This window comes from Accipiter gentilis, unplaced genomic scaffold, assembly GCF_929443795.1.
Source record: "Accipiter gentilis unplaced genomic scaffold, bAccGen1.1, whole genome shotgun sequence".
Classification (NCBI taxonomy): domain Eukaryota; kingdom Metazoa; phylum Chordata; class Aves; order Accipitriformes; family Accipitridae; genus Astur; species Astur gentilis.
In genome coordinates this window covers 904,787-932,561 of record NW_026060956.1, presented here as the reverse complement: position 1 = coordinate 932,561, position 27,775 = coordinate 904,787, and the positions used below count along the sequence as shown (strand labels likewise).

The 27,775-nt window shown below is 57.0% G+C and overlaps 2 protein-coding genes and 1 long non-coding RNA gene across 3 annotated transcripts; 1 reads left to right on the top strand and 2 right to left on the bottom strand.

Annotated features, from left to right (window-relative positions):
- Window positions 1–1,899: 1,899 nt before the first annotated feature.
- On the top strand, window positions 1,900–3,853 carry LOC126037183 (uncharacterized). The gene is made up of 3 exons (XR_007505548.1): window positions 1,900–1,924; window positions 3,127–3,234; window positions 3,785–3,853. It is a non-coding gene; the product is annotated as an uncharacterized LOC126037183 (long non-coding RNA).
- A 5,755-nt stretch (window positions 3,854–9,608) lies between these two features.
- On the bottom strand, window positions 9,609–13,547 carry LOC126037207 (T-cell activation Rho GTPase-activating protein-like). The gene is given in 10 exon segments (XM_049797471.1): window positions 9,609–9,971; window positions 10,058–10,149; window positions 10,729–10,874; window positions 10,996–11,113; window positions 11,341–11,536; window positions 11,713–11,813; window positions 11,898–12,018; window positions 12,020–12,057; window positions 12,292–12,375; window positions 13,386–13,547. Coding segments are annotated over 10 exon segments (1,182 nt in total). The 3' UTR covers window positions 9,609–9,847.
- A 926-nt stretch (window positions 13,548–14,473) lies between these two features.
- LOC126037206 (adenylate cyclase type 10-like) lies at window positions 14,474–27,180 on the bottom strand. Its single transcript, XM_049797470.1, has 18 exons — window positions 27,058–27,180; window positions 26,832–26,940; window positions 26,424–26,528; window positions 25,267–25,305; window positions 24,474–24,617; window positions 23,537–23,742; window positions 23,006–23,092; window positions 21,838–22,029; window positions 21,602–21,723; window positions 20,888–20,964; window positions 20,389–20,578; window positions 19,425–19,477; window positions 17,869–18,022; window positions 16,964–17,156; window positions 16,350–16,436; window positions 15,548–15,831; window positions 14,787–14,923; window positions 14,474–14,493 (listed from the first exon to the last, which is right to left on the bottom strand). Exons 1-18 carry the CDS (start codon window positions 27,178–27,180, stop codon window positions 14,474–14,476), a joined length of 2,322 nt encoding a protein of 773 aa, XP_049653427.1.
- Window positions 27,181–27,775: the final 595 nt, after the last annotated feature.

The following is a 27,775-nucleotide window of genomic DNA, read 5'->3' as shown; positions in this document are numbered from 1 at the left end:
ACAGGCACCGCTCCAGCAGTGCCAGTGCCAGTGGCAGCGGCAGCAGCAGCAGCGTCATGGTGCAGGCGTGGGGGACCATGACCCCCACCTGCCTCATTATCCTTTTTATGGTGTCCCTGCAAGCCTGGGATGTCGGGGCTGCTCCGTGGCAAGCGCGGGGATTAGGTAGGGGGGCAGGCGAGGGCCAGCACCCAGCCCTGGCAGCGTGGCACAGCACCCACCACACCTCGGGGTGACGGCGGGGCTGGGGTCGTGGTGTGGCAGGGCTGTGAGAGCAGCGGGGCCGGGCTGGGCCGGGTGAGCCGTGGCCAGCTCCACGGGCAGCGGGAGGCAGATGCCCCGCCGGGAGGTGCAGGGGGCTGCAGCCGCTGCGGAGGCATTTTCGAGGTGAATGGTGGGGCCGAGAGCGGCACCGCGGGGTGAGGAACCATCCCTCGAGCCGGCCCTGTGCTGTGCTGCCCCAGCGCAGCCTTCCCCTGGCCTGCATGTCAGGGCCAGAGCAGCAGTGCAGGGGCCAGGCAAGAGCCTGCAGGAGCACTTCTTCCCAGGACTGGTCACAGCCGTGCCCGGGGCCGTGGCTCTGCCGCTCCCCGGCTGAATGCTGGCTTTCAGCCTCAGGGACCCAGGGACGTCCATCCTTGGGAGATGTCTGCTCAGAAAAACAGGAGCATTCCTGCTCTAGCCCCGCAGTGCTCTCCTCAGGGGAAGCCACGTCCCCCAGGCCCTCTGCAGCTTTGGAAATCTCCACCCATGTCTGGGTCCCACGTCATTACCTGACCCCCCTCCAGTGACTGCAGGTCACTGAGAAAGAAGTAGATCACAGCCTCTAATGGAAACGTGCTTGATTACAGCTGTGCCTGTAGCCAGTGGCCGCCCGACTGCTCAGCCGGATCTTGTCTGGGAGCCTCAGGGCAACCCCACAGGTACGTCACTTGAACGAGCGGGCATTTAGGTTTTAATATTCGTTCATGTGAAATTTAATATTTTTTTGGCCGATGCTTAGACATGCAGAAGAGCAGAGAGGGAATGGGTCAGGCTCAGTGACGCGGCCTGGGGCGCTCTGCCTTGCAAAACATTCTTTCCCAGCCTCTCCGACCCTGCGCTGCCTCCAGTGCCTGCTGCAAAGCCAGCGGGCTTGTTGGGGTTGAGTTTGGAGCTGGTGTGAGCTCCAGGGAGTCCTTTCTGCCGGCAGCACTGTGCATGGTTTGTTTTAAACCGGCATGGTCCAGGCACCCAGTAACGGTCTGCACGGTGCTCCTGAGTGGCAGGGAGAGACGAGTGCCACGGAGCAATCCTGCGTTTGAACTGCATGTGTTGCCGTTCACATCTGAAGAAGTCTATTGACATATTTCACGGGAGCTTCTCTGTTCTGTTTTACAGACGTGGCTGGGCGCAGTGGATATCCAGCTTCCCAGCCGGGTTCCAGGGCTGACGTGCAGGGAGATCGCACGGGTACGTCATGGCTTTTTACTTCTTTGAGAGCTGCCAGCTCAAAGCCCGAATGTGAGCAAGATGTCTCTTGCAGGTGTGAGAATATAGACCTGCATCGTGTGTGCCATGTTGTTCTGTGATCCCCTTATATGTTCCGCTATTCAGTATGCCGGTGTATATGACAATGTATGATGGGAACTTCTCTTGGGTGTTTGGTTGCAGACGTGGGTACAGGGAGGGCTTTTCCAGCGTCTCGGCCGGGTCCTGCGCTGGAGCTCACCTGGCATCCCAGGGGTGAGTAGTCAGTCCTGACTGACTTCACAGACTAAGCGCTCGTTTTCAGTATGTTATTCTTGAGAAATTTAACTTTATACTTTCTGTTAAGGTCCTCAAAGAGCAAGGTACAAAGCTAAAGCTGAAATAGGAAAATCTTCCCAGCGGTCGCCAGATGTCCTAAAGGAAATCTTGAAGGAATTGGACAAAGCAGCACGTGGTGGGTATAACCGGAAGACTTGGGAAGCGGAGGTTTCAGATGCATGTATGGACAAGCCGTAGCCTACGCAGCAGGAAGGGATCGATCAGAGCCTCACTGCACTGTCACTCAAACTTCACGCCTTGCTGGTGCTGGTGAGCTGTAGAGATGGTGCAGAGTCTCTGCTGCCAGTTGTGGTTCAGCTGAGCCCCAGGGATGGCTGCTGGCCCAGTTATAGCGTTACTGGCCAGAGCTGTTCTGGGCAGATGTTGGTATCCAGCTGGCAGGAGCTGGCGGTGCTCACACCTTGAGTGTGTGAGGGACTTGGCTTAAGGAGGTGATTCCTGATAAGCCATGAGAGGGCCAGCACCCTGCCAGTCGCTGGCAGGGAGAGTGCCCTCGGCCGGTGGACAGGATGCGCCGGGAGCTTGGGGTCACTGAGACCGGCAGACTTTGCCTGGGCTGCAGGCATCCCCTGGGCAGGATGGGAGCACCCCGGCTTCACAGCCTGGTCTAACCCCATTGTTCTCCTTGATGTCTGAGGAGTCCCGGTGAGACCTCGGGGTCAGGGACAGGTAAAAGCTGGACACCCAGCTGAAGGCCAGACACCTAACTTGAAGGCAGCTAAAATGAAGGGCTGTGAATTCAGTGTTGGGTGGTTTGCCTGTCTGTTTCTAGTTGTGTTTTAGATAACTTGGTTGTGGTTTTCCTCTTGTTTTGGGGGACTGTGGGCTCTTCGCTGCCACTTGTGAAAGTGCCCAGAATATGGTAGCAAGAGCTTGCGGTTCAGTCCACCATGCGTGTCTGTTACCCTTACCATGTGGTGGAGTTGGTATGGTGGGAAGTGCTTCTCAGAAGGACTCTTTCCCCAGCTGAACTGGTTACAGCATCTTCCTGTCTTCTGCGAAGCAAGTAATTTACCATCATCTTGCAGTTTGCCAAAAATGCACTAAGTGGAATGTGAACAAGATCACATGCAATCCCCTGCACTCTCAGCAGGTCAGGATTTGCTGTCTGTTGGTAACCTGGAAAGTGTCTAGCGCTTAAATTTTTCTCCATGAATGACACGCTGTTTGGACTAGTGACTAGGTGCACCCCCAAATGCCCAGGCTTTGTTTCTAAGCGTTATTAATGGATTTTGAGAAGTATTGCCTCCTGAAGATACCGCGTTCCTGATGAGGAACGGTTACTTCTAATTAAACCGAGCCACTTTCTTTCTAAAGAGGTGGACCCTGAGACTGTGGAGAAGGAGGCGTTTCAGGACGGAGATGGTCACGCAGTGCCAGTCTCTGACGAAAAAACAGGGGCAATTCAATCAACAGGCGTGCCAGGTAATTGCTGTCCTTCAGTCATCCAGTGTCATGAATCAAAATCACTGTGTGTCTGCAGCCTCTTCCCCTGGTGCCCGCTACTGCACATGTTGTCAGCAGCCAAACTATTCGTACAGAGCGAGTGTTCTAAAAGAAGCCAGGAACGGCTCTCTGAGGATGACTGTCATCTCTGGGGTGTGGAGGTTACTGCCATCGGTGTGCCAGAGAGACACTCACTCGGAACCCTCTGTGTGGGTGCAGTGAGATGCTCACCTCCCACTGCACCCTGTTCACAGGCATTTCAGAACTTTGCCGTTTTGGGAATGAGGCCATCTGAACCACCCTCAGCAGATGATGGGAAATACAACTCTTAACTGAATGTGCCTCCTGCAATACCTGCATCCCAGAGCTTGCCCTGAGTCCCCCACAGAGGGGGATCCCTCCTGTGAACTGAGGTCCAAAGGGATTCACTGGCGGATCGGGCGTGGGCTTAGAGGGAACCTGTGCCACCCTCCTGCACCTTCTGTGCCTGAGCCATGCTGAGGCTTTACCTTTCTCTGATTCTTGGCAGTGGCAGTGCTGTCCAGCCCTGGAGAAGCCCACCATGCCAGGAGATATCAATTTTCTCCAAAGAATGCAGGTAATTAGCAGTCTTGCAGGGGGCCATAAGGGGGAGACAAGTCCTGAAACCTGGGGGCATGCAGGCCATGCCCGCGCTGGAGAAAAGGTGAAGAGGGAGAACGAGGTTCAGGTGTCTCCTGAGAGGACCTGACTCCATCCCCTTGGGGTGTGGGTGCTGGGCTGGGGAGAGAGCTGGGGGTGGCACTCCCTGATGCAGGGATGGGTTTTGTCTGTGTTGCTCAAAGGAACGATTGCCCAAACAGCTGCGCTCCCCCACATGCTCTCCATCTGGCCTCATGAGTCCTGTTCAGTGGGACAACTTGTCCCAAAGGGCCAGAGAGAGCCTCCAGGCAGCACCATTAGCAAGCCTTGGAGAGTGAAGGTGGGTGAGCGCAGAAGAAATTGTGTGCAAATGTGACGGGTGGCCAAGAAGGGGGAGCAAACCTGTGACACTGGGAAAACTGGATTACGGCCGTACCAGAGTGTAAGCAAAGCTCTGAGGAGAAAGAGAGGCTCCAGAGTGCATTAATTTGCAATGGCTTTGAGAGTTTCCTTTGCTTCTACTGAAACCAAGGAAACGTTGCAGCCCCAGCATGTTCGCTGGTGCAGAGATGCTAACAAAGTGAGAAAGAACACTTCCTGGCAATGTCAGACCTCCTGTGAGATTACCAGCAGTGTGCAGGACACACTAATGCACAGAATTGTTCCTCCAGGTGCGGATGGCAAGAGAAGCACAAATGCTATGGATCATCAAGATTTCCGGTACTACTGCATAGAAGGTGCCGTGGCAGTCTTGGGCTCCGTGCTGTTTGGAATGATATTGTGTTGTGTGATCTGTCTGTGGTGGAAGAGACGGCGGTGAGTTGTTGGGAGTTTTTTTGCCAAACTTCTGTATTAGATGGCTGCTATTAGCCACGAAGCATTTAGAGGTAGGGTATTCTGGAGTGCCGAGTCAGTTACCGGCCAAAGTCTACTGAGGTTGCTGCTGCAAGATGTTTTAACTGGCCTCTCAATTCACATGGGCACTCTTTTCTGAAACCCCTTTCTCCTGTGGCAAGTGTTATTTAAAAGTGACCCTGCCTCGACAAGAGCAGACCCAGCAACAGACGGAGGCAGACACAGCCATTAAAAGTGAGAATTGCAATCGTGACATCTGCCTGCCAGTGAACCTACCAGCAGAAATCACCCTGTTAGGGGATGCCGAAATCCCAGAGGTTCACCTCGGCCCGGGTGTCCCAGCAACTCAGACCGTGGTGAGGAACCTTCCCAGCTCTCGGCCTTGCTTTGGAGAAAGAGAGTCAGTCCGTCCCATCTGCACCTGAGCACTGCCAGCGTGCGTGTTCTCAGCACAGGCAGGGTATTTTTCTGTGCAGGGGTACATTATCTCTTTGGATGAGCAGAGAGCCGAGGCTGTGCCCTTGTCTGGTCAGGGACGGGCAGGGCAGCCGAGTGCTGGTCTCTGCCAGGCACGCTGAGAAAGGCGAACAGGAGGCTCTCCTGGCCCTGCAGTGCTGTGCCCAGCTTTGGTCCCCTCAGTCTGTTGCAGGCAGGTCTCCTTCCAGGCATGTGCAGAGCCAGGCAGGTCAGGATGGTCAGGGCCGAGAGGAGACGAGCCGTGGGCAGGCGAGCAGAGCCCCAGACGAGGGGTGCGGGGCGCCCCATTTTCTGCACGGAGCTCTCCATGCCCACAGCTCCCACGTGCAGCCAGGCATCCGCACCCCGTGAGGCGCCCAATGCTGCCCCGCACCCTCCCACCCGCCCGGCCCCACAGCCGCAGTGGGGCCTCAGCAGCCTCCTCTCTTACAGGCGCCTCTCCGCAGCTTCGTGAGCCCGTGCAGGTGGTGGAAATAAATGGACGCCTGTAAAGTTGAAAGCAGACGATGGATAACCCTTTATTGCTAAAACACACACATATTTATAATCACATGTTCTGCAAAGTCATTGTACACACTGAATTGGTTTTGTGTGGCAAGGTTTTGGTAGCGGGGGGCCGTTAGAGGGGTGGCTTCTGTAAGAAGCTACTGGAAGCTTCCCCTGTGTTCAAGAGAGCCCATACCAGCCAGCTCTAAGATGGACCCGCCGCTGGCCAAGGCCGAGCCAATCAGCGATAGTGGTAATGCCTCTGTGATAACATTTTTAAGAACGAAAAAAAAGTTGGGACGGGGGAGAAACTGCCGCCGGAGAGAGGAGTGAGAACATGCAAGAGAAACAACCCTGCGGACACCAAGGTCAGTGAAGAAGGAGGGGAGGAGATGCTCCAGGCGCCAGAGCGAAGATTCCCCTGCAGCCCGTGGTGAAGACCCTGGTGAGGCAGGCTGTCCCCCTGCAGTCCATGGAGGTCCACGGTGGAGCAGATATCCACCTGCAGCCTGTGGAGGACCCCACGCCGGAGCAGGTGGGTTCCCGAAGGAGGCTGTGACCCTGTGGGAACCCCGCACTGGAGCAGGTTCCTGGCAGGACCTGCGGATCTGTGGAGAGAGGATCCCACGGAGCAGGTTTTCTGGCAGGACTTGTGACCCCATGGGGGACCCACGCTGGAACACTGTGCTCCTGAAGGACTGCACACAGTGCAAAGGACCCGTGCTGGAGCAGTTTGTGAATAAGTGCAGCCAGTGGGAAGGGCCCACATTGGAGAAGTTTGTTGGAGGACTGTCTCCCGTGGGTGGGACCCCACGCTGGAGCAGGGGAAGGGTGTGATGAGCCCTCCCCCTGAGGAGGATGAAGCGGCAGAAAATAACGTGTGATGACCGTAAACCCCATCCCCGTCCCCCTGTGCCACTGGGGGGGTTTGGTAGAGAAATCCGGGAGTGAAATTGTGCCCGGGAGGGAGGGAGGGGTGGAGGGAAGGTGTTCTGAGGTTTGGGTTTATTTCTCATTACCTTACTCTGGTTGATTTGTAATAAATAGAGTTAATTTTCACCAAACTGAGTCTGTTTTGCCTGCGACAGTAATTGGTGCATGATCTCTCCTGTCCTTATCTCGACCTGCAAGCTCTTTGTTATATTTTTCTCTCCTCTGTCCAGCTGAGGATGGGGGAGTGATAGAACGGCTTTGGTGGGCACCAAACCCAGCAAACACAAGGCAATAGTTGTATGTTCCTCTGTGGACGTGGACTGTCGGGACACGCTGTGTGGGACAGCCAACAGCTCTGGAGTCATGACAGCATTGCAGCTGCGAAAGCTGGTTGTGTCACGACTGCTGTGAGCGGGAGTATGGACCCAGCCCTGTGGTGCGTGGTGACGGGTGCTGAATTGGGCTGTCCCTTGGGCAGGGACAGGCTGGAAAGCTCGTGGAGTGGAAACCTATTTTGAGGAGCAGGCACCAAGGGCCAAACTCCCTGAAAACCCTGCCAAGAGCTACAGAGCACAACCAGGGCAGGAGGGCAGGGACCGGTCACCTCGGAAAGCGCACACAGACGTGGGAGTGGGGTTGGACCAGACGTGCAAGGGCAGCACAGGGTGATCCACTGCTGATTGACCCAGCATGCTGACATTTTACTGCTTCCTCATTCTCTGGACAAGCTCCCTTGATTTAAATCCCCTTCCTACCCTTGCTGGAGAGGGGACCGTTAGTGGACCACACAGCTTCCTTGGTGAGGCCTTGTAATTTCCCTGGGACCCCAGCGCAGGGAAGAGCATCTCCAGAGCATCCCTTTTCCAGCCCATGAGATGCTCTTTGTGACAAGGGCAGGTGCCCGTCGGTCCAACAGACGAGGCCCTGCAGGGCTCCCATCAGGTCATCCTTTCACCTACCCATCTTCCAGCCGCCACTCCAGGGGCTGGGGGTCTCTCTCACGTGGGTCCCCTGACATAGCCCTTAGCCCCAGTCAAGGTCTCATGCCTCAGCGTGTGCTTGCAGGGCTTGTTTCCTTCCCGCTGGCAAGGGCTGAGCTCCCATTCAGTGCTGCGGGGCAACCTGGAGCTTTTTCTGGGAGTCACATTGCTTTGCAGTCCACGCGTGCGAGTCACGTGCTGCATGGGAGATGAGGACACAAGCTGACCTAGTTTGGACACTGGACCCTCCCTCTCCAGGCAACGCCAGCCCCCTTCTTTTTCCTTTGACTTCTCCAGCCTGAAGATCTCCAGTGTCAACTTCTACCTGTCCTTCGATAAGCGTCTCTATCACAGCTATTACGTCAGTGACACAGCACTAAAATACTCCCACGTTAAAAGCACCAACATTCAGATCACAGGTAAAGAAGGAGGAGGACAGAGGAAAAGAAGTGTTCTATTTTGAAAGAAATCCCCTTTTTTTCCTCCAATAACTATCGGTGGATGAAAAAAAAAAAAGTGAGAAAAAATTTCAGGTCAGCCACAACACTGGGTTTCAACTCTGAGCCTGTAATTTTGTGGCTGTTCTGGAATGTCTAGCAGTGAAAGAAGAGTTTGAAATGTCAGTCTTCCAAACTGATTTTTGGCTTATTTTGACACCATCAAGCCTAGAATCGTTTTGGATGCCTTGATTAATTTTCCTCTAAATTAAAAAAATACAACAAAAGAAGAAAAACGTGACGGAGTCACAAAAGCCTTTGCTGACACTAAAAACATATCCTCCTCAGCTCGGGCAACAAGAGAGAAAAGTTTTGCCCCTTTTACTCATTATGTCAGCCCTTGAAGAGCTGAGCACTGCACGGTTTCCTCTCTGGTTTGTGCCAGTAGGGAACCAGCAGAGCAGCCAGGAAAGCCAAGGGACCACTAAGGGACCTGGCTGGGATGAGAGGAGGAACCTGCAGTTGAATTCCTAATGGAGCATGGGCCTGCTCTTACAGAGGCAGCAAATCAGCGAACACATCCTCTCCGCTACAGCTGACCTTCATGGTAGGTGACAGATGGTAGCTCCTTCCACTTTTGTTTCTGCACCACCACATCAAACTGCAATCGCGCAGCTGATGAGGAAACCTAGATGTAGATTAATGGCTCAGATTTCTCATCTGAGAGAGAGGGAGGGAGGCCTTCCGAAAGTGTCCAGAAGAGGACCGGTGGAAATTCTCCTTCTTGTTGCCATGTGAGGAGAGGCTGAGAGACCTGGCGCTCTCCGGCTGGGGGAAGAGAAGACTGGAGGGGAGGGGAGGTGTATTATCAATGTGTATAAAAAGCTTCTGGGAGGGAAGGAAGATGAGGGAGCCAGGCTCTTCTCAGGAGTGTGCACCGAGAGTACCCGAAGCAACAGGCACAAATTAAAGCACATGATATTCCAGCTGCTCATGAGGAAACAACTTTGCTGTCAGAGGGGACAAACGCTGGCACGGGATGCCCAGGGAGGTTGTGGACTCTGCGTCCTTGGAGATACTCAAAACCCAAGGGGACACAGTCCTGCGCAACCTGCTCTAGGTGGCCCTGCTTGAGCGGAGAGGTTGGACCAGATGACCTCCACAGGTCCCTCCTAACCTCAGCCGTTCTGTGTGATTCTGTGCTTCACTCCTAAAGCCCCTGAACTCAGCCCCGATGCCTGCTGGAAAGGATTCTGGGACAAGGGATGATCCCAAACTCCTCCAATACAATTTATCACAAAACAACCTCTACCTCAGCCAGAAGATCACACAGCAGACACAGTAAGAAAAAAGAAAATGTCTTTTATTGTGCACATGAAGTGCGGGAGCCCGGGAGTCACCGTGGTTCAGCCAGTTCCAGGAAACTGGCACCTACAATGATAGAGTCAGAAAGCACAGAGAAACCCACAAAGGCAGGAACAGGCATGACTTGGTTCCCCTTTCTTTGGGCAACACAGTCGACAAGGATTTGTTTTCAGCCCAGAAGAGAGAGCCATTGCTGGCATTGACTATAGGATGGCTCTGGCCTCTTATGCCCATGGGTAATACCACGCAGCAGGGCTCGATGGGGAGCCCCTGGGGAGCTGCCACGGAGTTCTTTCCAAAGCCTGTGCAGCACCGTCCCTTGCCGTCCTTGGCAGCGACTTCGACTGATGTAGAGCAGTGTTCAGAGTTGGGAAAGACAGGCAGCAGAGCCTGGGACACACCTGGGCTTCTTCACCTTCTGGCCCTTCCTGCTTTCTTTCAGTCCCCATCTTTTTCTCTCTTCCTTCTTTCCTTTTCTTGTTGGCATTCCCTCTCCTCTGCCCAGGCCTCTTTTCTCCTTCTTTTTCTTCGGTTTTCATTTTCCTGGGGGCAGCCTGCAAACCTTTCCATCCCACAGTGTGATTAGATAGGTAAAGCCAGGGTCAACTGGAATCAGTTCTGGATTTAACCAAAGCTGACTCATGTTACCTGCTTTCCTCTGAAGGGCTCTTGAGTTCTTCTGCGCACACCAGGGAGTCCACTGCGGTCTCTGGGGTGGCTGGAGGCAAAACAACAGGTGCCTAAACCAGAAATGTCGGCATTAGCAGGTGGCAAGGGACGCTCCGGAGTAGCAGGCGACTGTTTGGCAAATTGCTACCATAGCTCTACAGAGAAGATCCTTTTGGCTGGTTTGCATTAGCCCTGTCTTCCAAGGGCCTCCCTTTGGAACACAATGTTCACACAGGTGTGTGACGCTTGTGGGGGCCATTCAGCAGGGAGCCTGTGGTCCCCCTCCGGGCAAGAAAAGGCTTGCCCGCTTCATTCTGCCAGGGCTTCTTCTGCCCTCCTGAGACAGAGCTCTGCGGCTATCCCTTTGGTGCAATAACACCTTCTGTGGTAGGAGGCTTTGCTTTTGAAATCTCTCTTTCTGGAGGTACTTTGTAAGTATTTCCCTTGGTTAAGCACATGCCTAACGCATTTGAGAAACAACCATTCCAGTTTTACTTACAATGTATCATGCCAGTGGGAAAAAAAACCCAAACCCACAGAAAGCCACAAGAGATGGAATGCCAGGAAGAGGCACAGCAGCTACTTGGACTCATCAGGAGCTCCCCTCCTACATGAGACCTGTTGTCCCAGTGTTTGTGGAGCTGCCATACCTCTGCTGTTTCCGATCCCATCACTGTGTCTGCCCCTGCTGCTCTCTGGAGGATGAGCAGAGAGGGTGGTGCGTCCAGGAAGGCTTTTGCCTGGTGCTCCACGGCCGCTTCGCCTGCAGGGCCACACTGCTCTTCCAAAGGCAGCTCTGGAAAGCCAAAGCATGTGCAGCGAAGTGGCTTGTTGGAAGCAGACAACAGCTAAAGCAACCTGAAGCCCTACACCGGCTGTCTGCTCAGGCTGTGACAACCCTCAGTCCCTCCTCATACCTGTGGATCTGCCCATGGGCGCTGGCAACTCCTCGGCTGGTGGACTGGAAAGGCCAGCCATCTCCTCCCCAAAGATTTTCCTACAGTTTTCAATCAGGAACTCCACTAGCACGTTCACCTGCACACAGGCAAGCCTTGCTTTCAGCACAAGTGCCTGAAAACGTGTGAAGCAGCCTTTCCCACTCCCGACACCTGCCTCTGCGCAGAAGGCTGTTGCTGTGGGGCTGCTCTTCCAGGCAGCCACCCCACCAGCATTTGCACAAGAGAGGAGGCAACCAGGGACCTCTGAAGGGCCAAGCTCGGATGGGCCGGGAAGGCTGCAGCTGAACGGGAAATACAGCGTACCTTGTCAGTCACCTCCAGCAGCAGCTCCAGCGGGAGCAGGTCCTTGTCGGCTGGACTCAGCAGCTTTGGCCCAATGCAGATGGCCAGACTGCTGCAGCTCATCCTGCTGGTGCACACGTTGTGTTCGATGCGCTGGAGCAGGGACAGCAGCCGCTTGAGGACGAGGAGATTTGCTGCAGGCAACTTGTTGGCCACCCTGAGGGAAGAGAAACCCAACGTCAATAAAGCAGATGTTGCCCACAGCTGTTCCCCAGGCTTGCACAAGGCAGGTGGGAGCCAGCGGCTGTGTTGCACAGCTTTGCATTTGCTCTCAGCCAGTAGTCAGTGCTCCTGCTAAACAGGCAGGCTGCTGGCCACACGTAGGCTTCCAACTCTTCCACCTTCTCCTGCTTGCTTGTCCTCTCCATCGCTGTCATCCGTTCTGCGTAGAGGTTGGTCACAAGGAGTTTACTGGGGATGCTTCGGAGGAAGTCCTGCAATGCCAAGAGCTCCAGGTGAGCCTCTGAACACTCCAGGCCAGCCAGGAGCTCTTCCAGCTGCAGGCCAGACACGCTCACCTTCAAGATGATGGCCAGCAGGAGCACAGGCTGGCTTTCCAGGTCGACGTCCACACTGCCATCCAGGGCCTCCCTCAGTTCCCGAAGCGCCGTCCTGCTGGCAGCCCTCCAGAATATGCCCTGTCGATGGCCCTTCCTGGTGCAGGACAGCCAGCAGCTCCTGCAGGAGAGGCAGGACGACAGTCACTTGGCTGGGGAGCTGCCTTGCAACAGCAGTGGCCAGAGCACTGCCCCAGACCTGGCTCCTTGCCTCCCCAAGCGGGCTGGCACCAAAAGGCTATGCTGGGGGTGAAGAGCCAAATCCCCTATCCCCAGAGCTCCTGGTTCCTCTCCTGAGGATACTGCCTCTCTGAGAAGGCACAGGGCTGGGGACCCGCTGTCCAGGCTGGCTTACCTGGATGGGCTGGGGCAGCGTGCCATCCTCCCCACAGAGGAGCAGCCCCCTTCTCCTCCTCCTCCTGCTCCCTCCAGCTGCAAAGGAAAACAGAGCGAGACCCCGTCAACGGAGACTGCCAGGCCAGTGCTCTTGCAGCCTGCCCTGCCCTGCCTGACGTGTGGTCCAGAGCAGTGCGGCAGGACGGGCAGGGAGCGGGCAGCTGGAACCGCAGCTCCGGCTCCGGGGCTCCATCTCAGAGGCTCCTGAGAGCTGGTGTTACACCGTGACAGCTGGGCCAGCCTGGCCCAGCCCTCGCCCTGCCCTCCTCCAAGCTGTGCGCAGCAGCAGAGACTCCATGTCCTTGGAGAACCATATTCAGTGGCCACTGTCAAGAGGGTGTCCTTCCTCGTCCAGGTGACATCCTTCCTTGGGGTGCTAAACCTGCAAGGTGACACTCAAGGGACAAGCGAGCTCTTTTCCTGCTGACTCCAGCCGAGGAGCAAGGACCCATCTGCCCAGCTCTGAGGATGGAGCACCAGCGGCAGGCAGCACCTTGACCGCTTGCCAATGTCCCCTCTGCCCCTGCATGCAAGGGAGGGACTTCAGGTGGGAACGAAGGGACCCCGAGGGCTCAGCTCTCTCCTGCTGCAGAGCGATGGGAACAGACTTGCTCAGGCAAAAGGCAGCCACAGCAGCATCCCATGTTCTGCAGAAGTGCTGGTTGCAGGAGGAAAGGCGGCCCTCCCTGCCTGTCTTTTCCAAACTCACCTGCTGAGTAGCAACATCCCCCTCCACTGCCAGAAGGAACCAACGGAGGCCTTTGGGTGGGATGATCCTGCAAGAACCAGGCTGTGCTTAGAGAGCAGCCCTGCAGCAGAAAGGGCCACCGGCGAGCTGCCACCCGGCACCAGCAGCCTGAGCGCGGCAGAGCTGGGACCCTCTACCCTGCCGGGCTCTCTGCCCCACACGGCAGGTTTCCTCCCAGCGCCGCCAGCAAGGACGTGCTGGTGTTCCTCGTGGCTCCCCACCCTCTCAGCTCCCTGCAGAAGGTCACCCCACTTGCCAGAGATCCCTGGCACAGCGAGAAGCAGGTGAAAGGCAGCCATTCTCACCTTTGCCTGGCCCTCGATCAGGGTCTCCAGGCTTCTGGCCTTTAACGTCCTCCACTGGGCAAGAGAGAAGGAGAGGAAGAAGGTGAGAAGCGATGCCTCTGCTGCTCGGCTGGAGGACCAGTGCTCGGGGGACAGAGCCGAGATGAGAGCGACACTCAGCATGGCGGTGACTCAGCTTCTGCTGCAGGTGTGTGATGGAGGGCAGTCACATCACCAGGGCTCTCTTCGTTCGTTCTGCTTGCCTGTGCACCGGGAAGGGACAGAAAAAGAGCGAGCCCCAAGCAGAGCCCACCGCTTCTCCTTCCAGCAAAAGGGATTCCGAACCACCCCCGGGTTCCGGCCTGGAACCAAGCAGAGAGCAGAGCTCCCCGCAGAGCCCCTGTCTGCCGGGCACTCAGCTCTGCTTCTGTCCTGGTTTCAGCTGGGATAGAGTTAATCGTCTTCCTAGTAGCTGGTACAGTGCTACGTTTTGAGTTCAGTATGCGAAGAATGTTGAAAACGCTGATGTTTTCAGTTGTTGCTAGGTAGTGTTTAGTCTAAAGTCAAGGATTTTTCAGCTTCTCATGCCCAGCCAGCGACATTTACATATGCTAATGATCTTCCGGACAATTGATGATTATGCATGATATTTCCCAGAAATCTAGTGAATATGTATGACAGGTGTATATTTAACCTGCATGATTAAATCAGACAGGTGCACACACTAGGTGGAGTGATCCCCTGTGTGCCCAGCGCTGCAATAAAGGAGTGCCTGCTTCTTAACTTCTCATTGCTGTTAAGGAGTTTTATTCCGGATTTTGGTAACAATCCTTCAGTGCAGGTGGTATTTTTCAGGGACGTGGTTAGGGCAGAGGGGCTGCTGTGTGCATAGTGTTTTGCACTATAAGGCTGGGGAGAGGGGAGGAGTGCCTCCCTCCTACAGGCTGGCACTCTTGCTGACATGGCGCTCTCGGCGGCATTGCCACCGTTTTCTTCCATTACCAGCACCCTTGTGGGGATTTATGGGTTTGAATTCAAGTTTCCCAGGCCCGTCCCTCGCCTCAAGCTGGGGTTTGTTCTCAAGTGAGCTGGCGTTGGGCCAGGGTAAATTACGTGCCCATTAGAATGCCTAAGAAACACCAGAAACACATGTGCTCTGGAACCATTTCCCCCGTGTTTTAGACCCCCAATCCCCCCCGCACCCCCCCAAGAATTTAGGCCCCTCCAAGCCACCACAACTCGCCAGCCCCTGCTTTGGCTGTCCCAACAGCAAGGCACGCAGGAGCCCACGCCTCCGCCAGACCACGTTCTGCACTGCTCCAAGATCTGACTCTGCCCAGATCAACGGGGGAACGATGGGGCAAGACTGTGCTGCGGAGAATGCGCCACAGCAACTCGCTAGTCAGCAGCAAAGGTGCTTACTGATCAGGCTCTCCCAGTTGTCTTCTGCTTTTCCACCCCGCCTCCGGGTGCGGAACAAGAGCATGTTGTTGCAAAGAAGGCAGCCCAGCAGCTCCTTGCAGTAATACGGGATCCCCGAGCTTCTTTGGATCAGGAACCTGGACAGGAGCAGACGCGGCAGTGACCACCACAAGAGGAGTAAAGTGAAACACGGTTCAGGTGGGCAGCGAGTCACTTGGGCAATACAGGGTAGCCAGCATCTTTGTCACAGCTGCACCTCGCCTTTGAATGGGACAGTCCTCTGCTGGCTTGGGCTTTTGGGCCCCCCCGAACCTCCGGCCTTCGCTGAAGTCCGTGGGAAAAGAATTGCGGCCAACGGCCAAAGCGCAGAGCAGCGAGCCCTGCCTTTCCCCTCCTCAGGAGCCTAGATCCTCTCTGGCAGCAGGGCAGGCCTCTGTCCCAGGGAATCTCCCCCACAGCCTGGCCACCTAGACCAAGGCCTTTTCACAGCCCAGCCACACTTGGGCTCGGGACTCTTCCTCCCTTCCTCTCTGTGCAGCCGCGAAGGGCTGACACTTCCCACGCTCTGTGTCTCGGCAGTGGCCCGCTCTCAGCTCACGCCTGCCAGGACAAGGCATAACAAGCAACCCACCTCCTAGAGTACTCGCTAGAGTCGGTGATGCTTCTAGTGGCCCTGCGCTCCCTTTCCGGGGGGGCTGATTCCCGCCCGTGGTCTGCATAGGTTCAAGCCCTCAGGAGGAGCTCCCCTGCCTCAAACTTACCTCGCTAGATCCCTGGAGATGCTGTCTACTCTAAGGTTCTGGCAGACCTCCTGCACCACAGCTGAAGGTTTCAGCTCATCCAGATGAAGATAGGTGATTTTCTGGGACATTGTGCTGTCTGCTGCAGCTTTGCAAAAGCCCTCTGTCCTTGCGTAGCCCGGCGCCAAGCTCATGACCATGAAGTAGGAGACATTTCGGAGCACGGGTGACATGATACTCCAGGAGGCAGGGTCGATGAAATGGGCATTGTCGATGACGAAAATGCCAAATTCTCCTCCAATGGTCTGAAAAAAAGCAGGATGTTCTGAGGACAATCCAGTGGAATCCCAAGTGTCTTGCAGGGGAGGAGACTGAGCCTCTGTCTCTTGAGAGGATGCTCTGAAGTCTCTCCCCAGCTGCTTCCCTGCTCAGAAGCTTACTGACTCAATTTCTTTGAGATTTTAAGGTCACACCTAACACCACCTGACCTGCAGAAGGAGGCAGCTTGGGCAAGGGAATGCAGAAGCCATTGCTCCTTGTCCAGGGTACACTCGACGGGAGGAAAGCTATGGGGTGTGTTTGTGGGGCTGCGTGGAGGAGGGGGGACGTGGGGGTGGGGGGTTTCTCAGGCCCCAAAGGGCGATGGCCCGGGCGTGTGGTCCTCCCAGCCACTCACACTGCTGTGGTGCAGAGTCTGCAGCCAGCAGGCTTGTTTTCCTTCTCTGACCCAGGAGGAAGGAAGGAAGGAAGGAAGGAAGGAAGGAAGGAAGGAAGGAAGGAAGGAAGGAAGGAAGGAAGGAAGGAAGGAAGGAGAAAGGCTCACCTTCTCCAGCACTTTTGCCCAAGTCGAGTGCAACTCCTTTTTTCTTTCAATTCCACGCATCTCGCGAACCTTGTCCGAAACGGGAAACTGGCCAGAAAAGCACAGTCAGGCAGAAGCATCGCTCCGGGGCTAGGCACATGAACCCACCAAGCAAGACCGCAGAGCAAACTGCCCCTGCTGGCCTCAGCACCTTAGCTCTCCCCAGCACAGGTGCAAGGAGCCACAGGGGGGGCTGCACCTGGAGCCCAAAGCAGAGGCCCTCTGCTGAGGGTCGCTGGCAGAGCTGGGGCTTGGGGGTGGGCTGAAGAGCTGGTTCTCTGCCTGTAGGAAGCTTGGGCTGGCTGGAGCAGACCACTCGCCCAGCACCAGCCTCTCTCCAGTGCCACTTCCAAGGTGCTGAACAAGGCACCAGGCACCGCCAGATGCAGCGCAGGACATGAACTCACCCTGGAAAGGGAGCCCCCCAGGGCCCAGGAATGGGAAACCTGTGCTACCACCCCCATGATTCCCACCCCCGAGCTCAGGCACTCCCAGCAGCGCGCCCACGCAACATCAGACCCAGAAAAGCTCATGAGAAGGCCTTCTCCAGGGCCAGAGACGCCTCTTGCTCTCACCTCGACAAGGAAAATGTCATTGAGGAGACAAAAGCTGCTCTCTTCAATTGTCCCTCGGAGCTTTGTCTGCAGCGTGCACTGCCTGGCACCGCACGGTTCACTGTCCTGGAGGCCCAGGGCCCTGGCCATCAGCGTACGGATGGCAGAGAAGGACTGCCTCACGTTGGCCTCTAGCAGTTCCATGGCAACTACCCTGCCGTGCAAAAGCAAAGGGGACTGAGATCCCCAACAGCCCAAGCCTTCTAAGACAAAAGGGGTGCAGATGCCCTTGGGGGGGTGCTCGTCAGCCACTCGTCTCAAAGTGCTTCCCAGAGGAGGCCAAGCTTTTCACTCCTCATACGAGAAAGGGCACAGAGGGGCAGTTGCTGCCAAGCCACTGGGAGAGCCGGCTCCAGACTCTTGTGTCTCCACAGCACCGGCCCAGGTCTCGCTACGTCCCCCCTGCAGAGGAACTCACGGGGCTAAGGGGCAAGGATGGAGCAAGTGGTGGGTTTGCCTTTGGGCTCCAGACCTTAGCAGCCTGACTCCCAGACCACAGGAAGGCTTTTCTGCCCCAGTGCTCCTTCTGGGAAGGAGCAGAGGGCAAGCAGGGCTTCCAAGACAGGCCACCCTGCTGTCTGTTGCGTCTGGAGTCAGATCAAAAACATTGGGCTCGGGCTCTTTCCTTCTATCTGTGCCTGGCCCAGAGGTGAAGAAGGAAAGGCTCAAGAAGCCACCTCCAACTCCCCAGAGGTGTAGAGGCGGGAGCAGAGCATGCAGGTGCTCCTAGGGAGAGTCTCCAGGAGGCCTTCTCGGGAGGCTGCAGTCCAAGGACCAGGCGCACCAGCAGAGGGGACGGACTGTTCTATGGCTGCCAGGTGATGGGCAGGGGCAGCATCCCAAAGCTAGAGGTCAAAAACCTGTACCTGTGGCCAGCAGCCTGGCCTAAATAGGCCAGTTCGGTAAGTAAGTGGCTCTTTCCGGAGCCCATCGTGCCCTCAAACGCCAGGATGTGGCTTTGTCCTAAGTCCTCATAGGCTTTCAAGCAGCTGCCAAAGCGGTCAATCTCCTTCTCCCGACCTGTGAAGACAAACAAGAAAACCAGCTGCTGGGCGTGCTGAAAAGCAGAGAGATGCCACTTTGGCTGGCACCCTCCACCGCAGTTCCCTGTCCTGCCACCACTTCCACCAGCCTGCCTACAGCCAGGCCTCCTTCCTGCCCACTCATCCCAGCTTTTTTACCTCTGCCTTCCCCAGAGCGGCAGCCGGCCCGCCTGCCCCACAGTGCAGCTTCCATGCCTTCTTCCCCGTCCCGCCACCCTCTGCCCTCCCACAGACACAGAGGTTCAGCCGGCCCCATGCAACTCCCCGCAGCGATCCAGCACAAGACTGGAAGAGATGATGCGAGTCGCTGCAGCATCTCCTCGCTGTAGCATGAGCCACAGGGCACTTCCTGGGAGCTGAGGCAGCATCTTCAGTGTCTTTTGGCTGGGCTAGAGTGAATTTTCTTCAGTGATAGCTCCTATGGTGCTATGGTTTGGATTTGTGACCAGACATGGGCGTTGATAACACAACGATGTTTTGGTTATTGCTGAAGAGCGCTTGCACAGCGTCAAGGCCTTTACCATTTCTGACGCCGCCCCGCCAGCGAGCAGGCTGGGGGCACGCAAGAAGCTGGGAGGGGGCACGACAGCCACGACAGCTGACCCCAACTGCCCAAAGGCCTATTCCGTACCATATGATGCGGTGCTTGGCAAGAAGAGCTGGGGGAAAGAGGGAGGAAGGGGGGACGTTTGGAGTTACGGCGTTTGTCTTCCCAAGTCACCGTTACGCACGATGCAGCCCCGCTTTCCTGGAAATGGCTAGACACCTGCCTGCCCATGGGAAGCAGGGAACGAATGCCTGATTTGGCCTTGCATGCTTGCGCAGCTTTTGCTCTACCTATTAAGCTGTGCGATTCTCTTCCCCATCCCGCTGGGGGGAGCGAGTGGCTCTGTGGGGCTGAGCTGCCTCCCGGGGTTAACCTGTAACAGGGCCCAAAACCTCCAGCAAGACACCGAGGGATTAAAGGCACCCCGTGGGTCCTGACATTGCCATGTCTACGCCCAGATGCTGCCAAGAAAGGATCTCTGAGGAGTACAAGGGGGAGAACCCACCACCGGAACTCTCCGTCAGACTGGCAGAAGGCAATCGCTTTCCTGATCCCAAAGACCGGGATCAGTTTAGCCCCCAGGCGTGAGCAGCTCCCTAGCTGAAAGGTACCTTCGTACCAGGTCTGGAGCAGGGCAAGGCAGCACCAGGCGCCTCACCCTGCTTTCCACCCCAAAGAGGTCAACCAAGTAGGGGCCGAGAGAGGCCGCACTTCCTTAGGGCCTCTGCAGCAACACCATCCCTGGCAAAAGCTTCTCCCGCCCCAGCGTGGCGCTAAAAGTTACCAAGGGGAAGAAACTGGGCTTCAGAAGAGCAAGGCATTCTCCACCTACCCAGTAAGGGGGCGTACTCTGACCTCTTCTTGGCAAGACCCATGCCAAATATGCTAGAAGCAGGGGAAAAGAAAACACCAGTCAATTAGCTGGTGAGAAGCCAGGGGACACAGAGAAGCAGCCTGGCATGGAGGGGCAGGATGTGCTCCTCGTGCACCTGCTTGTCTTTCGGGCAGCATGTTTTCCCCTGTATGCACCCCCACCCAAAGTTCAAGCTGCACGCTAGGACAGCTTCAAGCATAAAGAAGCCCAACGGCCATGGCAGAACAGCAGAACGTATCCAGAGGCCACCACCAGAGGCCAAACCAAGAGACGCTGCAGACACGTGAAAGGAGCCAGGGTGTGCTGTTGGCTAGCACACGCTGGCCAAGAGAAACAAGTGTCTTGGAAAGGAGGACTTGTGTCACTGAACGGGCTGGGATGCCAAGCACCTAGCACCTTTGGCTCAACTCCTCCTGGAGTTTCCAAGAGATGGCAATGTTAACGTTCAAACCGTCATCCAAAGCGAAGGTCAAATCCTGGCCCACAGGAAAAGCTGAGGTTTCAGCAGGACGACATGAGGAAGGGTGTCCCCACGGTCCACATTTCCCCATGGGAACCAGGCTGGCCCAAAGCTTCCTGCTCGGAAGCGGCTTGTCCCAAAAACCTCCTTGGGTCAGCATTACCAGGGCATGTGGTGGAGCAAGCACAGCTGAAAGCCATTTGGACAGAGCCTGCAAGGCCAGGTTGTGTCTGCCAAGACAGACTAACCTTCCCCATCCCTGGGGCTTCACTCCCGCTCTCTTAGCAGCAGGAGACAGCAGGGGAGAGAGGCAAAAAGCCTCCCGCACCAGGGCTTCTGACCGTCTCAGCCACAGGCAAGGGAGACCAGCTTGGTCTCTCTCTGCCTAATTCCTCTTTGCTGGCCAAGGCTGCACCCTTGATGACACAATCCCCTCGTCCAGCCCTCTCGGAGGTCACTCACCTCTTCTTGGTGATCCCCACATATTGATAGAGAGTGCCAGGATGACTGAGGCCTTTCATCTTTTTCTCCGGCAGCTCCTTGAAGTAGTAAGGGGGCAGCCGAGAGGAGGCGTAGGTCACTGCATCACAGGACACCAGCCCAGGGTAGTGCACCATCATCCGGGCTGCCAAATTCACCTTCTGGCCAACGACTGCCAGAGAGAGAGAGAGCGTGCGAGAGCGTGCGTTGACGTACCCATGCGACCAGACCCGTGGCGCCCTTCCAGGCCAACGGCTGCCTCACCTCCAGCACAGGCCAACCCCACAGCGGGATCAGCAGAACCCAGGGGAACAAACGGCCACAGAGCCCGTTCTCCTGCCACGGGCCAGGACCCGCACTGCCCGGGCCGCTCCTGACCGGCTGCTGGGAAAGCCCTCTCCCAGCCCGCCTTCCTCTTCCAGAGTGCTATGCTTAAGCAGGCCCACGCCAGCCTCCCGCGCCTCAGACACACGCCTCCTACCTGTGTATTCATGCCTCAGAGGGTGGCCGGTGACTCCGCAGAACACCATCCCACTGGTAACTGCAACAGACACTGCCCTGGCACACAGGGAAACAGTGCAGCTTCAGCAGCGCCCCAGGCGCAGTCCTGCCCGCCCAGATTCATCCCTTCCCGCATCTCCCCTCGGCGCTAGCCTGGGCCACCTGCCATCCTGTCCTGCCAGCGCGGGTCCTGGGGACGTGGAGAGCTCAGGGGCGCAACATACCCACGTTGCAAGGGACAAAGGACAGGGGTAGAGCGCATGTGGGATGTTTTGGACACTTCCCCTGAGGCCACTTTCCCTGAGCTGCAACCTGCAGAAGGCCACAGCCCTCTCATGAGCAAAGAGGGAGGGAAGAAGGCACCCGCGATGTCACTGCCTGCGATGGCAGCAACCTGAGATCAGGTGGCTGGACCCCATCCCTGTTCATGGGCCAGTCGCCCAGAAGGGCCTGCCTCTGGCACCAAGGAGCCTCTTGCCCTTGCAAGGGTTCGTTCCAGCACGGTGGCTAGCAGGGTGTGCTTGGCGGGACTCCGCCTGGCTGCCGAGGGCTAAGTCCGGGGCTTGCCTGCCACCTCTCAGGGCACTGCCTCCTTCCTGCCAGGGACAAGGCAGAGCAAGCTAGAAGACACGTCTCTTTCTGGGAAGCCCCCTTGCGCCATCCCAAGCAGCACGCACCCCCACCACACACTCACTCTACTTCCATGAGCATCGTGGAGCAGGAATTGAAGATCTGAATAGCACTCTGCAAGGCGTGAATGCTCTCGTAGGGCAGCTTTTCTCCACTGAGGCCAAACACGCAGAGGAACATGCAGCCCTGCCAAGGACGGATGCAGCACATCTTGCTACAATGCCTAAGAGGGAGCCTCTCCCTCTTCCTCACCGCCCACCCCCTCAGGGTGGGGGGAAGCGATTGCTCCCACACACTCACCTTATCAAACAGGACGATTTTGTTGATTTTGCCTTTGTGAGGACAGAGGATTTCTAGCATCTTCCTGCTGGCATCGTGGATGAGGGTGCGGATGTCCACTGTGCTGATTCCTGCAGTCAACTGCAGTTGGACGAAGAGGCTGGTGACCGGCCGTAGCTCAGAGAAGAGGTCCAGCGGCACTCTGTCATCAAGCTGGAAGACAAGAGCAGGATGGCTTCACCAGCCTGCTCTCCCGGGGGCTTACTGCCCATACCAGACACCGAGGGAGAGCAGGCATACTGGCAATAGCAGGTACTCCCCGAGGAAGGGCTGAATCCTTCTCTCAGTGCACATGGCGGGCAGGCTGCCCAGCCTGTGGCAGGCAGATACCGAATCATTAACGCAAATGACAAAGGAGAGAAAGGTGCTCCGGTACCACCCCATCCTGGGACGGGTGTGGACACGAGGGGCGACCCGCAGGGATGCTCTGGGGACTTCAGTGCAACCTCCCCTTTATCCCACCACCACCACCCCGGCGCATCCAGAACCATACCCCCAGAAAAGACAGGCAGACAGAAGTCTGCCGCCCACCACCCGTATCTCTCTGAGGACAACACACGCAATGGTGCGGCACCAGTGCCCCCTGGCTCAGTTTCCCCGCGCTGTCTTCTCAGGGTGCGTTTCCTTCTCTTTGTCTGTTCTCGTGAGAACTCCATCTCTGCAATGCACCACTTCCTCTGCCCTCCAAAAATGCAGTCCCCAGCAGTGGTGGCCTGGACGTACCTTCCCGAGAGCAGCTCCTGACATGTACTTGCTAAGCACGTCGTACGCATTAGCGCCACCGGGCAGGAGAAGAGCAGGTCTCATGGCACCTGAGGAGAGAAAAAGCAGGTGGTCGCTGGGAGGACAGGACTACGAGGTGTTGGAAAGCAGGGGCTGGCACGGGAAACGGGGGAGAAAGAGTCTTCTGCCTTTGCTCATGTTGCCACCTCCAGATGCTCACGGCAGTGCTGTCCCCTGGAGGGAGAAGGCAGCAGCAGCCACCGCCCCAGCTGATGCACGCGAGGGCCAAAAGCACGAGTGCCAGCCGAAAGGAGGAAGAGGGCGCAGGTGGTTCCTCTCTGGCCCCTGAAGCAGCCAGGCCCCAGCTTTCCAGGCAAGCCGCGAACAAGGTGAAGTTGGCACTCACCTTCCCCTTCCAAGCGCTGGCTCCTTGGGTGTCGTACAAGCTTGCGTAAAGCGTCTTGGCGTTCTGACCAAGACATCGGATCCATGCCTGTAACCTGGAGACACACGGCGTGAAGGCACTGCCACTGGCCTCCCCAGGAGTCCCAGGGGACAAAGCCTGCCCTCCACCGTCACTGCCCAGAAAAGGGGAGAACAAGCCCACCTGGCTGGATGGGACAGCAGTGCTTCCTCAGAAGCACCGGAGCTGGGCAGGCATCACCCAAGCATCCCCCAGCTGTCAGCAACAGCGCCATGACCCACAGAGGACATGGCTGGTGGGGCCAAAACCCTCCCAGTGCCTCCCGACCCCTCAAACCAAGCAAGCCCAGACCACTGTTACCCCTGAGAGGGAAGGACAAGAGCTTCAGCTGCCCACCCACTTCCACAGCTCCAACTCTCTCCACATCCAGCTCCTCAGCCTTCTGACACCTCCCTCCTTCATGTCCAGGTCTGGGTCCTCAAAATGGCTCTACAGGCCATGCCACCCACCTACCTTCACAGCTCTTTTGCCTGCAAGGCGCCTGGTCCTGAGCCGGTGCTGCTCACAGAGCTCCCAGGAGGTGGCTGAGAGGATTACTTCACCTGCATTCGCAAGCTCTTCCGCCTCACAAACTTCATCCAGGGCCTCGCCACAGATCAAGAAGTACTGCCGCCTCCTGTCTCCGACTACCAGGAGGTCCACGGGCCCTGCAGAGATCCCTGGTGAGAAAGAGAGGGAGAAGCAGCACTGACACAGGGAAGATTTTGAGCTCTACAGCCCCCAGCATCTCAGCTGTTCAGAACCTAATCTGAAGCCCAGTGGGGAGACTGGCGTTATGGAAAGGGAGGGCATCCTCCATCCTACTCAGGGGCATACTGACACAGGTCCCTGAAACGGGTGTCTAGAAACAGACAGTGTGTTGAGAGTGCCGGGTGTCTTAGCCAGCTGCCTGCCCAGAAGCCCAGCAGCCTGCCCAGAAGCCCAGCAAACCAGGCGGGCTTGATCACTGCCTGCTCTGCTAACGTGCAGGCAGGTTGTAGCTGTCTGCTTGACAACACCCATGACAGCCTGCCAAAGCCCTTCCCAGAGCCATGTGCAAAGCAGCTCCCCTTTGCTCTTTGTGAGAGGCAGGGGAGAATCCAGCAGGGCAAAGGATGCAAAGCTGCCCCCTCCCCCCCGAAAAAATGGAAAGATAACTACCTCCCACAGACATTTGTGCTAAATCAGACATTTGAGGACCCTAATACTTGATCTGACGCCCGCTTTGCCTTTAAGCTTCCTCTGCATCTGCAAATGCACGCAAACCCAGCAGGCCTGGTCTCCCATCCCCGCCCAGACTACAGCTGGCCCCTTAAATGCTCGCAGGAGATGCTTTCCTTTGGCACTAGCCCCAGGACGGATCCCCCCATTCCCTGCCAGCGAGAAGCACCCCGTGCCACGGCGCCCGTACCTATCTTCAGCTGGATCTTCTGACCCACGTGCGTGTCACGCTTCCCATACTTCCTCTGGATCTGCCGGCTACACTGCAGCACCAGGCTGATGGTCTTAGCCAGCTCCCGGGGTGGTGCTCTCCACAGCACCAGCACAGCATCCCCTGGGGAAAGTGAGGGAAAGGGAAAGGCTCTGCTGAGACCTGACTCTCCCCGACCTGCGCTCAGTGGCAGGGACAGCAGAAACCGGCCGACGCGCTGAGGAAGATGGGCCTGTGGGAGGGCATCGTCCTGGAGGGCCAAACCCTGGGCACCGGCACACCTCTCCTCTCCCGGGCCAGCCACAGCAGCCGACAGCCGGCAGCGCTGGCACCCCCTGCCCCGAGCGCTCCTCTGCAGCTGCAGCACACCAGGGCCTCGTCCTGCCCTCGCAGCCTGGCAGCCCGAGCTCCGCCATCACCAGGGCCTCCCCGCCCCTCACCACCACCCCGACACACACCTTTGGCTGCGCTTTCTCGGGGGTCTCCTCCTCTCAGTGCTTCCTTGTCCCCCCACCCCCAGCCCAGGGTCCTACCAGCAGGGGCAGAATGAGGGAGACAACAGCCCTTGCCAAAGCCAAACCGGAGGCAGGCAGGCCCCGGGAGAAAGAGAAGCCTGGAGAAAGGGCACTGCACGGGGGCTGCGTGAGTGGCCAGGACGCCGCCTCAAGGTGCTACACAGAGCCTCTTGAGAAGCAGAGCACAGCAAATGGCCGCCACAACAGGTAAATGCTGCAGGTCAGCACACGTGGGCATCGTCGTCCTAAGTACATACCAGCAAACTTAAAGATGTCTCCTCCAAAAGTCAGCACCTCTGCGGACAGAGAGAAGGAAAGGAAGAGTCATGTGGACACCTTCTTCCAGAAGCCACAGAGCAAGCCCCTCCGCCCCGAGAGGAGCACCCAGGTGAGGGTGCACCGTGGGGCACAGCCCAGGAAAGCACCACTCTGGCCTGCCTCCCGGGCTCACAGGGGCCACAGCCCTGCTACGTGCACAGCAGGCACGGAGGCAGGCCTGCGAGCTGCCACCAGATCTCAGAAAGGTGGAGGCTGGAAGGGACCTCTGGGGTCCATCTGGTCCAACCCTGCTGCTCAAGCAGGGCTGCACAGAGCCAGCTGCCCAAGACGGTGGCTAGATCATTTTTTAATAGCTCTAAGGAGGGAGACTCCACAAGCTGCCTGGGCAACCTGTGCCAGCGCTCGGCCACCCTCACAGTCAAAAAGCCTTTCTTGACGTACAGAGGGAACATCCTGGGTTTCAGTACATGCCTGGGGCGTGGCCTCTGCTCCTGACACTGGGCAGCACTGGAAAGAGCCTGGCTCTGTCCTCGTTGCACCCTCCCTTCAGGTTTTAGACACATTACTAAGATCACCCCCCAAGCCTCCTCTTCTCTAGGCTAAACAGTCCCAGCTCTCTCAGCCTTTCCTCATAGGAGAGATGCTCCAGACCCTTCATCGTCTTTGAGGACTCTCTTGCTTTGCTCTACAGGGGCTGCCAAAGAGGTGGCCACCAATGTGCTCACGGTCAGCTTAGAAGGGTCAAGAAGTCCCCTGTGAAAAGGCGCCCGCGAGGGTGTCACAGGCACACATATATCAGCGCCAGCATCCTCGGGTCACTTGTGCGCTGGCACTTGCTGGATGCCCCCAGCCTGCTCTGGGCACTAATGCATCACTGAGCCGGGTGTTCATGCCAGAAGCACAGAGGAAGCTGCTGAGAAAGCGGGTGCCTCCTCAGCCACAGGGGGGGAGCAGAAAGGACCTGCGCCCGTCTTGACTCACCGGGAGACCCTGGCTGCTCTTGCTGTTCCTGCAGGCCACAGAAAGCCCCAGCCCTTGCAAGGAGGCAGGACCAGGCTGCCCAGCATGTCTACCCCCACCCTCCATGAGCAGCCTCACGGCCCGATGGCAGACAGTCCCGCAGCACGGCTCTTACCCTCCAAAATGTCACACAGGCAGGAATTGAGGGTTTGCGCCAGCTCATCAGTGCCTCTGTCTGGGCCGGCCCTCTGGATGAACTTCTCTGTCAAAGCAGTGAAACCTGTAACAGGGACACCCAGAAGTCAGGAAATGCCCACGTGGGACAAAGGACCTGGCAGCCAGTTCCATGCTGCCCGGCCCGAGAACCTGTAGGTCACACCTTCCCACGCGCTGGCTCAGTGCTGGTGGTGGCAGTGGTTGACCGCCCAACATAACCCGTCCCCCTCTCTTTGGGCATCCCAGCAGAACACCTCAGCAGTGACAAGGTGGCCACTCTGTCTGAGGAGCCGGGGCAGGGCTCCAAAGGGCCTAGCGTGTCCCAAAAAGGCTCGTGTCCGTGGTTGCTCCTCCCTGCTCACCCCACCTGAAATATCCGCAAAGAGCAGCACTCCTTGGACAGCCTGAACGGGACTGATAATCTTGAGGTAGTCCTCAGCAATGAGACTGGGGAGAAAAGCTGCTGCTTTCTCCAGCTGTGAGTGGTAACGAACGGTTCCTCTCCCAGGCAGAAGCCATCATCAGCGCCCTGTGGCACACGGGGTACCTCAGGAGAAGATGGCCGTGCCCAGCTGGGAGGACGAGGACCTCACCACACAGTGCGAGTTGCACAGTGAGCCCGGGGCCTCTGTGCGGGACTGGCCCTCTGCCCTCATGGCGGTGCTCACAATCATCTGGCAGTGACCTCCTCCGTAGGTTATCACTTGCTTACCCATCATCTGTCCTCAAGCAACACAATCAGCTAACAGCGACACCGTCTGTATGTCATCGCCTGCCGAGCAGCTGCCGCCGTGACCCAGTCTCCCTCCTTGACGCTGAGCCAATGACTCGGAGGCAGCCAGCGCCGCCCCACTTCTTGGAGGACAGTGCCGAAGGGAGGCTCGTGCAGCGACCCGTCGCTGAATTTGCAGCTACCTAACTAAGGCCTTGCACCCTAAGAATGGGTCTTTGGAGGCTCCAAATGAGGCTTCGTACCCTAAACGAGGAGCTTGGCCCCTAAAATGAGGCTTTGGGCCCTCCAAATGAGCATTTGAACCCTCCGGATTGCAGACTGGATCCTAAAAAGGAGACTTTGGAAGCTAAAAACTGGGGGTTGGGGCCTGAAAATGAGCCTTTGCACACTGTAAATAAGGCTTGGGCCTCTACAACGGAGGCTCTGGCCCTTCCACATCAGACTTTGGGCCTTCAGAATGATGCTCTGGGCCCTCAAAAAGAGTCTTTGCACCTGAAGAGTGGGGCTTGGAACTGATGAATGAGGCTTGGACCCTAAAAATGAGGCTTTGGACCATAAAAAGGAGGTTTCCGACCCTA